The sequence below is a fragment of the Phalacrocorax aristotelis genome, chromosome 5 (assembly GCF_949628215.1).
Source record: "Phalacrocorax aristotelis chromosome 5, bGulAri2.1, whole genome shotgun sequence".
Lineage (NCBI taxonomy): Eukaryota > Metazoa > Chordata > Aves > Suliformes > Phalacrocoracidae > Phalacrocorax > Phalacrocorax aristotelis.
Window position 1 is genome coordinate 22,592,612 of NC_134280.1, and position 12,907 is coordinate 22,605,518.

Sequence of the window (12,907 nt, forward strand, 5' to 3'; positions counted from 1 at the left end):
TATCACCATTCCTCTCCCTCCACCTCCATTGACTCAGAAAGAGGGTTAGAAATGTGCCACCACATCAGCTAAACAGATTTCCTGGGCCACTGGCAGACCGCAGAGACAGATACATTGTAAAAGATATGCAAAAAGTAAGAGAAGGTTCCAGTTTTGTGAATTCAACTGGACATGGTTTCTGGAGGTACGTGTTTCTAACAACCCAAATTTTGCTACATTAGCAATGTAATATAACAAGAAAAAAAGAAAAAAAAATACTATTTAATCTATGAGCCTAGAAGTACTTTTCCAAAATGGAAGTCTGGTCCTGGCTTTGTCTTTGCAAGCACACCACAAACTCACAGTGAGAGCAGAAGGAATTCCTAATTTCACATCCTTTTGGAGGGACTAAATTTTAAAATATATCCTTAAAAAGCAGTGACTTACCTCTCAGTGTCTGCACAGAGAAACTGGGTGCTAGAGCACATTGGAAGGCAATGGGCTGTATTGCCAAACTGTACTATCATGAAGTTATCGGGACATTCACAGGAATAAGCCTGACCACCAGCTTTTATTAGACAAAGATGGGAACAACCACCATTGTTGGTGCCACAAGGATTATTAACTGGTAAAAGAGAATAATAAGTATTACATACTTCGCAAATCCCAGGACACAAAGGTCTCAATCTACAACAGACTCATCTAATACTGTATTGAAAGCTTAAATGTTATAAGTTGAAAAACAAAACCTAGATAAGTTGGCACTTAGTGAGAGAAATATGTATGATTTCATATACAGGAAATGCATGCTATTGAGCCATGACGTTTTAGAAACTAATTCAAAATTATGCATTTCCAATCATTGCTATTCAAAGAAAATGCAATTTATAAATGCAGATAGAGGCCTACATTTACTCGGTGCATTTTATTCCTCTCAGCAAAAGCAAAAGCTGAGTGCACTCAGGATGCTTTAAAATAAGTTTTTGGATAACAGCTGGCTGTAAATCTAATTCTGTTTTCTCACCAAATGGCTGTCTGTATGGATGGTAAACATGGATGTCAAATGGCCTGTGTGTGGTGTTCACAAGAACAGTCCTGTCTGATCCATCATATTTATTTCCCTTTTCAACAGTTCTTGTGTTCCAGTCAGTCCAATATATCGTGTCTTCAAAAATTGTTATTGCAAATGGATGAGGTAAAGTCCCATCATATACTGTGTGACGATGATGTCCATCCAGGTCAGAGTACCTACACAAAAAAAAATATGTGCAAAACATTCAGATAAATGTTAAAACATCTTCACATCTTTATTACATATGCTTATAGTACTTCATTATTGGTGATCATGATCATGCGATGAGGAACTGCAGATTCTTTAGTCCCTAATGATAGAGCACCGTCCTCAGTGAATTTATTTTAAGATATGCAGGAAAGTAGAACACGTTATTTTAGGCAAATAAATGGAATAGAGAAACCTCCACTGAAGTGTCATAGATTCTATGATCTTCCCACAGAAGCATATCAGCTAGTCCAATGAAAGTTTGCACATGCACTGCCTTACTTAAGCAAGTTATTTATGTCACACAGGAGATTAGCTTGCCTGGATCATTCAGACTGCTAATAACAGAACACTTAAGACAACAGTAGGCCTCCTATATTCCTAAATTTTACATGTCTCTCTGTTTTACAGCCTCCTCTGATGAGGTATCTTTAATAAGATCTTATATTTTTACTATCACCTTGCTATAGGGAAAATTATGAGATACAAGAGAGAAAAAGAAAAAGAGAAACATACATATAATTAATATATATTTTTAAAAGACATTAAGACTTCAGCATAGAAAAGGCTGCCCGAAGGATGAATGTAAAGAACAGAAGGAAATATAGTACTTGTAAATATGAATACAAATATAAATACTAATATAAATGCAAAGGATTGTTTTTAAAGTATTTCAATGCCTTGACAGGAATCAGAATGCTAGTTATTAATTTTTACTGATATTTAAGCGGAAATGTCCTAGAAGCAATTAATAGATTGTTTTAAAAAAAAAAAAACCCACATACTAACAGGAAATTCCATGTTGTATCAATGTACATACATTCAGACATCTTCTAATTATTTGTACACTATTTTATTAGCACATAACTAGTTCAGTTACAGCTCAAATCTTATCTATAGGCAGAAACAAGAGAATCAGAAAAAACAGTGGGTTTAATTCATTTTACTTTGGTTCAGGCTGTACACCTTGAGAAGTTGCATATTTCAGTACAGACTGTGAATCTTTTCACTATATATTTTTGTACCACTTCCAATGGGACCTAGGAAGCAAATATAGGAACCAAGCTACTGTGTAATCTAGCGATTCATATTGCCTACTACTCCAGACTTTCTGACTCTGGGTTCCTAGAGAGTAAGTAGGTAGAAATACTTAAGATGCTTACAGCATCTATAAAAGCTGCAATCTGACATAAGCAACTATTCAGTTGTTTTATTCTCTTCTGTGTACGTACTCAATGTAATTTAGATGGGCATCTGCCCAGTAGAGCTTGTCATTGGTGTAATCTATGGTGAGTCCATTAGGCCACTCTAACTTTGTAGAGATAATCACCGTCTTCTCCTTGCCATCCATGCCTGCTCGTCCAATATAGGCTCGATCTGCCCAGTCTGTCCAGTAAATCTGTCTGTTCAAATAAATAAATATAATTAGGATTGCAGTAAAAATACGCTGAAGTAAATATTAGAAGCCATACCTCAAATATAGTATTTCCTGCAACAAAACTAAAGCAGACACTGAGGAAGATAAGAAAAAGGTTAATATGTTTGTTACTTTAACTGCTACAGCAGACAACTGTGTCATCACAATTGTCTTTAAAGAATGCAACGGCAGCCCTAGCACATACACTTCTATCAAACCACACACACTTCTATTAACATTTTTAGCCTTGCAATCAAAACTTCCTTGTCCACATGGAACCAAATTCCCCTTTCAGTGATATCTGACAGCCCTGCATATATACCTATGAAAGGCAAGCTACTATTTTTCCTAAGCTGCAACTAAGATCTAATGCCACACAAATCTAAGTGCAGGCAGCCAAAATTTAATTCAGATTTTCAGAGACAGCGCAAGACTATTTGCAAAAGAAAGGAAAAGGACTCTTGAAATGTCATACCCATATTTTGGATGAACAACAATTGCTCTGGGGTACTGAAAGCAGAAAGTGTTGTTGGCATCCACACACCGATCCACCAGTTTTTTCCGGAATCTTCCATCAAGTTCAGAGACATAGAGACAATCTTTGTAGGCATCCACCCAGTACAATTTTCTGAAATGTTTTAGAGTTATTTATTTAATCTTATTTACTTTTTTTGGTTTCTTTTGCTTCACACCATCTTAAATTTCACAAGCTTTTTCTCCTAGAAGCAATATATCTACTGTAAGGGAATAATACACATACTGTTCTGATATCTCTTCTATACCATGCTCCAGACTGGCTTTTCACTCCGGCTGTTCCTGCACCCAGAGTCTTGGTGCCAAATTCAAACTTGCAGTTGCCCACTTGAGCAATGAAACGACATTTGCCTATAAATTCCTAAACCTCCCTTATTCTCTTCCCTTCCTCTCCTACCAGAAATGGCCAGCGAAGAGAAGCAGGAAAACAGACATGCAGTGTAATGGACTAACTAGGGCTGTAAAGTACTGGAGAGAATCACCATCTGTTCCATGCTGCCACCTCTGCTCTCATCAAACAATTAGAACAGTTGCCAAGCTCTCCCCTGAAAATTCCTAGGCATTTCCATGGCTTAATTTAAACTTCACCTAGAATTTTCTAGCACTTCTATTGCTTTGCCTAGGAATTATACACAGCTGTAATGAAAGAAATCATGGAAGCTGAAATGATGATTTTAAAAACAAAGCATATAATTTAATTGGAATTATAACAGGCTACTTTGAAATTGCCTGCACAGCTGGTCATTGCTGCACAGCTCCAGCATCCACAGGGTCATTCCGGAAATAGCCTGACAGATACAGTCTCTGTCGACACCACCCTGAATAGTACCACCCCCACCAGGGAGGAGGATTAGGTAGTCACCCCCAACCTGCACTTCATGGCATCCTCCAGTCCTCTCCCCGTACTGAAAGCGAGCAGAAAACACCATCTACCACTGTATTGTCCTTCACCCTTTCTGAAACGTCTAAACAAAAAATGACTGAAGACATAAGCAATGGTAGCTGAAATAATTCAGCAACTCTATTAGTAATGGAGCAGAAGGACCACTTTGGCTGAAATTAGGCTTTTCCTTCCTCTCCTTTCCATGAATCACGGACCGATGGCAACATTAATTATCATTAGGTTTAGAGACAAAGTAGTTTAAAAATAAAAACTATTATATTGACATATTCTTATAAATGGTCTCATATAAGTTTCAAATGTGACTTTTTGAACAATTTTCATTATTTTGCAGAGCCTGATCCACAATATTTAAACTTTTCACACTGATAGTACTGCACTCAGAAAGCAAAACCTGATGAAACACAGCCAAGAACACTGTCAAAGAGGGTATCACATAAGGACAGAGTTTCTGTGGGATTAAATCAGACTACTTTTTGACACACAGCAGGCAATGAAAAAATTATGACAATGCAAAATTCTTTCCAATTACCTCACCCTTATACTGCCCTCATTACAGCAAATGATGTAGATCATGTTGTCTGAGTGTCAGTTAAAGATGCAATTTTCAAGAGCAAAAGAAACATGCTCTTTGCATTGATACAGGAGCTAAATTTCATTAATGTTTATTATTACTTACTTCATTGGAATCTAGGTACCTGTTGTAACATACTGTCTATGCATAAAGCAAAGCCTGCATCCCAACCCCAACAACTGCTAGCAATGGAATGAAGAGCCTAAGCTCAGAATCCCTACCCCATAGCCACATGTAACCTCCCACCTGATTGCTTGCCTAGCCCGTTCATTAATGGTTTCCTAACAAGTTTTTCCCAAGGGTCATACACACTGATTTATTATCGATGAGAGAGCAACTGATATAACCTCAGTATACTAGATATGAGAGCAATTAAAGAAAAATGTTATTTGATGTATAAGATGCTGATAAACAATTCCAGAGCAGTTGTAAAAGACTGCATCCACAATCCAGAACTATTTCAGCACTCATCAGGAATTTCATGCAAAGTAGAAGAAAAACCCCTAAAATACACTCCCTCACACACAATTTCCTTAGTAGCCCAGAAAGACAGAAGACATATTTTCTTACCTGCCAACCCAGTCAACAGCGATACCTTCCCCGTTGGGCACATCATCACTTATCACTGCCTCCTTATTTGTTCCATTTAGGAACATTCGTTCAATGACCTTTCTCCCCACATCAATCCAGTACAACCTCTTTTCCACCCTGTCAAAGTCCAGTGCCACCACATTTCTTAGTCCTTGCAAAATGAGAGAGTAAGACTGGCCATCTGCTGTGAGATTTCTCAGATAGTAACGGTTGCTAAAAATAAGGTATGGGGAGATATTACTATTTTGCCGGCAACTTTTTCCGTCAGGCTCCCGGATATAGCCTGGGGCACACTTACAGATGTAGGAGCCAGCTGTGTTCTCACAAATCTGGCTACATACTGATGGAGTTTCATTGCACTCATCAATATCATCACAAGTCCGTTTATCAGACATAAGTTTGTATCCAGGATGACAAGAACAGTAGAAACTTGTCAGTGTGTCTGTACAATCATGATCACATCCGCTGATTGAAGGATCACTGCATTCATTTATACCTGGGGAAGGAAAGGAGTTCTATTCAAGGAACTGGCTAGCAGAGAAAATAGTGCAGTCACTTTCCAATTTACTCACTCTGTCTCTCTCTCCCCCCTACCCCCTGAAAAAACTGAATATTCATCTGGGCTGCTGTAAAAAAGGAGCACGGAATAGAATCTAACCCAATATAAAATTATTCTAGCACCTTTGAGGTCTGTCACCAAACACACTGAGTGCAAAATTATACACTTATGAATGGTGGATTTTGGAAATGTAAGGGCAATACGTTACAAAGTATAAACTATATTTAATTTATAAAATTAGCTAATTTTCACAGTTTGTTAAAACAGTATATAGTAAGTATGATTTAATTTAAAAAAAATCAGATATATACATTTCTTATAATCCTTCCAAGAGAAAACCATGGAATAGATATGATGGTAATTAAGCAACTGTCTTAAGAGTTTTTTTTAAAGCTGCCTAAGCATTTTAAATTAAATAAGACAGTACAGATAAATCTACACATACCACATCCTTTTTCATCACTATTATCTAAGCAATCATCCAACCGATTGCAGACTTTAACCATTTCAATGCAGTTTCCATTGTCACATTTAAAATGATGGGGAGAGCACGTCGCTTCTGGTGTACTACAGAGATGTTCCAGCTCATCAGATTCATCACCACAGTCATTATCCCCATCACAGATGTAGGCCTTTGAAATGCAGCGCCCATTCTGACAAGTAAACTGGTGCTGTTGACATGGTTCATAGATGCATCCCCTTTCATCACTGCTGTCACCACAGTCATTCCGCCTGTCACATCTGAAGAAGAATAAACACTTTTTTCAAATATAAGAAGGCAATCACTATCTCTAGGGCAGATGGATAGATTCTCTATCCATCTCCTGATTTCCAAAGAAGGTCAAATATTATTGGCTCCATTGGAGAGACTTTCAGAAATCACGGTCATATTATATAGAGTCTGATCCTGTGACACCTTGTATTCCCCATATGCATTACAAACTGAACAGAATCACCCCAGGAGAGGTTACTAGGCACAATAAAAATTATTAAATACTAATGGTGAGCACTCATGAGGATATTAACAGAGAAAATTCCAGAGTATTTTCAAGTTAAAAATAACACATGAATACAGAGCAGATAAGTAGTTTCATTACAATACGCAGATCTACTTATCAACTAAATAGTGTGAAATAAGGTTGAACTAGCTCCTTCACTTGAAGCAAATTTTGAGAATTTCTGTAGCAGCTCAGGTAGTTACAAACCTATATGCATTTCGGATGCACAAGCCATTGCTACAAGTAAACTCATTTTCTGTGCAAGATCTTCGTGTGCAGTTCTGGTGTTCATCAAATGCATCACTGCAGTCAGCATCACCATCACAAATCCATGCCCGAGGAATGCACCTCCTTAGTGGGGGTCGATTGTTGGTGCATGTGAACTCTGCTGCTGTGCAGTTGCGGCTTGCTGAAAGAAAAGCATGTTTGCTGACACACCAAGTTATACTCCATGTGTGAAACACCCTCCCCCGTTGAACGCACACACACAGAGCCAAGATATCCACCCAAAATCCACAACACAGCCATGCTCTGCTGCACATGCAGAGATAGATACCACTGCACCCTCTCATATACAAATCTCTCACACATCCCCACTGATTTTCACTGGGCATTGCTCTTCATGGAGGCTGACTGGGAGCCAAAGCACTTTAGGATTCCTTAGGCAATGCTGGCATGTGCAGAACTCTGGATCTTGTTGGATTCTCAGTATAAGCTTTTCACACATCTGGCCAGTTTTTCTGGGAGCTGAACAGGTGATAGGTCTAGGCTCTCTATCCCCTGCTTTCTTCAAGGTATTCTGTGCCCCAGGGAGAGCACCATTGCAGTTAAAAAGGGCAAGGACTGCAAGTGTATCCAGCTGCTGTTAAAAGAATGAAGGAGCAGAGCCAGAGGCTTGGTGAACCTTCTTCCCTTTGTTCACCCTCTAAACAGCCACGCTTATTTTGCTCACTAATTTTTAAAGAAATTATGCCAAAACCATGCAGTTATAAATATGCACAAGATGTAGTGCGTGACAATCAGGGAGTATCAATCTCCACTGAAGCTGCAAATGCTGCCCAGATCATACAACAACCCAGGTTAACTACATCTCCATTTGAACTCAACAATTCAAAGAATAGTAATTGCAAACTTAAAACAATTGGTTTTTTTAACCAGTAAAATATTCAATTTTAATTCAATATAATGAAAATGAAAGTACCGGAAGAGTATACCTCAATCTTAGTGTGCACCTTTATGGATAGAAAAATTGGCAGAGTGTGGGAGTTTGAAGGCTGGTTATTTGTTTTCTAAAAAATCCCCAGAGGACAAACAAACAAAGTGCAGTATCTATTTGTATTAAACACCTACCACAATTATGTCTTTGATCCTCATCACTCATATCTCCACAGTCATTATCACCATCACAGATCCATGTTGCTGGAATACATCTGCCATCATCACATCTGAACTGGTCGCTTGAACAAGTCCGCAGCTGGGGCACTTAAAAATGACACAAACACTCTGCTTGTTAAGCTGACGTGCACTCCCATGAAAATCTACTGAGGAGGGTATTTTAGGGAGAATCTTATTATAGTGAAATATAAAACAGAAGCTTAAGTGTAAGATGGTTAAGGTATAAGCTGCAATACATTTTTCTTAAGCTAAAGGTGTAACTCCAGCAATGTGCAAAGTGAGGTATCAGCCCTGCTTAAATCATAGAAGAATCTGTTCTGCCTTGTGTTATGGCAACTTTTACAGTGAGAATAATGACTGTGTTGTAATAGTAATTCTCAGTGACTTCAGTTAGCCCCTCCTCCTCCTCCTGGAGATTACTTCTTTTCACCTTCTTCCCCTCTCCGCTGCTTATTACCATCAGTTTCTATTATACATACAGGATTTGCTTATTGTAACACTATGATACTCTACCTCACACTGTGTCAACAGTGTTCCTCTACATCCCACATGCCTTTTTTCCCCAAATGCAATATTGCACACACACTTACTGTACAGCCAAAAATATCAAAATAGTTGCTACTTTTCATCACTTGATTCACCACCATCACAGTCTTATAAAGAGACAGGAGATTATACGTTAAGAGTAATCACATTAAGAGCAATCAATTGTGGCAATTAAAAGCCTTCATATTCCATACACTGCTTTAAGTATCTAAGACCTGAATTACTCAGTGACTCGGATTATTTAGAGTTAGTGAATAAACATCAGAAGAACCTTATTTTCCACCTAGTCTGGATTCAAGCTGCTGTCTACAAGGGAAACTACTGATTTTCCATAACTCATCGTGTTGTATCTTCTGAGTGTAAACTTACCACAAGAGGCAGGTTCATCAGAACCATCAGCACAGTCTATTCCTTGATCACAGTACCAATGAGCAGGAATACAACGCCCTGATGTACAGCGAAACTCACTATTTGTGCAGGTCAGTGAGACTGGAAGAAAAAAATACTATATATGACTTCTTTCTTTCTGTTATCTTGTTTTAAGTTGGTTTTGAGTCCATGTTACACAAAAATATTACAGACCCCAAAAAAAGAAAGAATAAAAATTATGCTAGGGAGGATGTTTTTTCACAGCGTATCTACAAAGACTTCATTGTACAAAATAGCTTGATCTTTGTATGCAAAAAATGGGCTTAATTCCCTCCTTGGGTATACATATCAGCTAACAAGTAGACAGAATTTGCCCTGGAAATAGGATTGCACGCAGCAACTCTAAATATGTTCTACATTTATACTTGAGATTTGTTCACAAGAAAATGACCACAGTCCAAGATACTCATTTCTCCAGCGCCCAAACCAGGCAGTAGCAAGACTCCACGCTTTACAATGAATCAAAATGTGCAGTAAGGAAGTAATATCTCATAGTAGATAACGCTCTCCTTGTTCTCCCACTGATTTTTCTTCACTTGCAGGTAGGAATCTTTTCTTAAAAGCAGTGAAGAACAAACTGTAATACTGAATAGTTCCAGCTAAGCATGCTGCAAATATTCCTTCTGCACTTTGGCTGAGCCCCTTGATGCTGGCAAGAGAGGGTTTGACAATTTCTTCAGTAGTTACTGATATTTTCCTGTACCCTCTGATGGTTTCAAGATACCAAAAAGAACCTAGCCTGGCCTTTTAACTTGCTTTTCCATGTGCCTATAATGATGAAAATCAAAGGCAATTAACACATTGCTCATTAATGCCTTGGGGCTTCTTTCATCTCCCATTCTCCCTTTCTCTCCTTCCTTCTTGCCCTTCACCACTTCTCAATTTAAGTAACTCAGCAGTACTGCTGGGACATAAACAGTAGAATGGTCAAAGCACCTTTCATGAGCAGCACAAGACTCACTATGTCTGTATATAGCACCACATATTTTTGACATGTAGGGGTCCATAGATAAAAGTGGCCACTAGCTAGAAAAATTGAACTCATATTTTAGAAAAATTGTGACATAGGTAATTCAAGGCAAGTACCTTTAGAAAAAGTAGTGAAAGCGAAAAATAATCCACTCAGGCAATATTAAAAATAATTCATTACCTGAAAGTATCTATTACGTTTATAAACTAATCCAGAACATTTTGTATGTGAAAAGTTCTATCTAACTACTACCTAACACAATTGTCTGTACTAGCAAAATAAGCTGTTTTGTAATTAAGGCTGACTGAAAACTAGACAATTTTATGCAATAACTGGAAGCTACAATGAACAACGAATCATATGCTAAGGCATACATAACTAGATGAAAGAGCTAAAAGAAATTACATCTGAGACTGTATTCAATTTCATTTGACTAGAAGGAAAAATATTCTACTGTTAAAGTTCCAGAACAAAAACAACTCACTTTAATCCTTAATTGCCGATTACCTTGTAAAACCATAAAGAATACAGAGCAGAATAACCAAAAGGAATGATCCCTCAAATGCTGTATAAAAATGTTGCAGAAATTATTTCACAGAATATTTTCACAGAACGATAGGGGTTGGAAGGGACCTCTGGAGATCATCTTGTCCAAACCCCCTACTTGAGCAGGCACACCTAGAGCAGGGGGCACAGGAACACGTCCAGGCAGGTTTTGAACGTCTCCAAGGAAGGAGACTCCACAACCTCTCTGGGCAGCCTGTGCCACTGCTCTGTCACCCACACAGGAAAGAAGTTTTTCCTCATATTCAGGTGGAACTTCCTGAGTTTCTGTTTGTGCTCATTGCCCCTTGTCCTGTCATTGGGCACTACTGAAAAGAGTCCAGTCCCATCGTCCTGACACCCACCCTTTAGATATTTATAAGCACTGATAAGATCCACCCTCAGTCTTCTCTCGTCCAAGCTGAACAAACCCAAGCCTCTCAGCCTTTCCTCATGAGAGAGATGCTCCAGTTCCCTGATCATCTTGGTAGCTCTCCGCTGGACTTGCTCAAGCAGTTCGCTGTCCTTAAACTGAGGAGCCCAAAACTGGACACAGTACTCCAAATGTGGTCTCACCAGGGCAGAGTAGAGGGGGAGGATAACCCTGGCCATGCTCCTTTTAATACATCCCAAGATACTGTTGGCCTTCTTGGCCACAAGGGCACAGTGCTGGCTCATGGTCAACTTGTTGTCCACCAGCACTCCCAGGTCCTTCTCAACAGAGCCACTTTCTAGCAGATCAGCCCCCAACCTGTACTGGTGCATGGGGTTGTTCCTCCCCAGGTGCAGGACCTTGCACTTGCTCTTGTTGAATTTCATCAGGTTCCCCTGGGTCCAGATCTCCAGCCTGTCCAGGTCTCGCTGGATGGCAGCACAGCCTTCTGGTGTATCAGCCACTCCTCCCAGCTTGGTATCGTCAGCAAACTTGCTGAGGGTACACTCTCTCCCATCGTCCAGGTCATTGATGAATGTTGAACAGGACTGGACCCAGCACAGACCCCTGGGGAACACCACTAGTGACAGGACTCCATCCAGACTCTGCTCTGTTGATCACAACCCTCTCAGTTCTGTTTTTGAGCCAGTTCTCAGTCCACCTCAATGTCCACTCATCCAGCCCACACTTCCTTAGCTTGCCTGTGAGGATGCTATGGGAGTCAGTGTCAAAGGCCTTGCTGAAGTCAAGGCAGACAACATCCACTGCTCTCCCTTCATCTACCCAGCCAGTCACGCCACCACAGAAGGCTCTCAGGTTGGTCAAGCATGATCTTCCCTTGGTGAATCCATGCTGACTACTTCTGATAACCTTCTTGTCCTCTACATGTCTGGAAATGACCTCCAGGATGAACTGCTCCATCACCTTTCCAGGCATGGAGGGGAGGCTGACTGGCCTATAGTTCCCCAGGTCCTCCTTCTTGCCCCTTTTGAAGATGGGAGTGACATTTGCTTTCCTCCAGTCCTTGGGCACCTCTCCCGTCCTCCACGACCTTTCAGCAATGATGAAGAGTGGCTCAGCAAGAACATCTGCCATCTCTCTCAGCACTCGTGGGTGTATCCCATCAGGGCCCATGGATTTGCAAGGATCCAGTTTGCATAGGTGATCTCTGACCCAATCCTTCTCAATTGGTGGTAAGTCTTCCTTTCTCCAGATTTGTCCTCTCTTTTCTGGGGGCTGAGATGCCTGAGGGCCAGCCTTAGCAGTAAAGACCGGGGTAAAGAAGGCATTCAGTAACTCTGCCTTCTCTGCATCCTGCATCACCAGGGCCCCTTCCTTGTTCAGCAGTGGGCCCACTGTATTCGCAGTCTTCCTTTTACTGCTGATGTATTTAAAGAAGCCCTTCTTGTTATCTTTGACATCCCTCACCAGATTTAATTCCAAGTGGGCCTTGGCCTTCCTCGTCGCATCTCTGCATACCCTGACAACATTCCTATATTCCTCCCAAATGGCCAGTCCCTTTTTCCGCATACTGTGAACCTCCCTCTTCCATTTGAGTTTCTCTAGAAGCTCTTTGCTCATCCATGCGGGTCTCCTGGCTCCTCTGCCTGACTTCTTCCTCCTAGGGATGCACTGATCTTGAGCTTAGAGGAAGCAGTCATTGAATCCTGTCCAGCTCTCTTGGACCCCCCTACCTTCCAGAGCCCTAGCCCACGGGATTCTTCCTAGCAGGTCTTTGAAGAGGCCAAAGTTGGCCCTC

The 12,907-nt window shown here is 40.2% G+C and overlaps 1 protein-coding gene across 3 annotated transcripts in view; it reads right to left on the minus strand.

Moving 5' to 3' along the window:
- The window catches only part of LRP2 (LDL receptor related protein 2), a 138,366-nt gene that overhangs the window by 35,949 nt on the left and 89,510 nt on the right, over positions 1–12,907 (minus strand). For all 3 annotated transcript variants that reach the window (XM_075093368.1, XM_075093367.1, XM_075093366.1), the window contains 9 exons: positions 9,143–9,262; positions 8,183–8,314; positions 7,040–7,241; positions 6,280–6,575; positions 5,255–5,771; positions 3,151–3,303; positions 2,491–2,661; positions 1,004–1,227; positions 427–604 (listed from right to left, as the gene is read on the minus strand). In XM_075093368.1, coding sequence (XP_074949469.1) covers positions 427–604; positions 1,004–1,227; positions 2,491–2,661; positions 3,151–3,303; positions 5,255–5,771; positions 6,280–6,575; positions 7,040–7,241; positions 8,183–8,314; positions 9,143–9,262 — 1,993 coding nt within the window. The remainder of the gene's footprint in view (positions 1–426; positions 605–1,003; positions 1,228–2,490; positions 2,662–3,150; positions 3,304–5,254; positions 5,772–6,279; positions 6,576–7,039; positions 7,242–8,182; positions 8,315–9,142; positions 9,263–12,907) is intronic.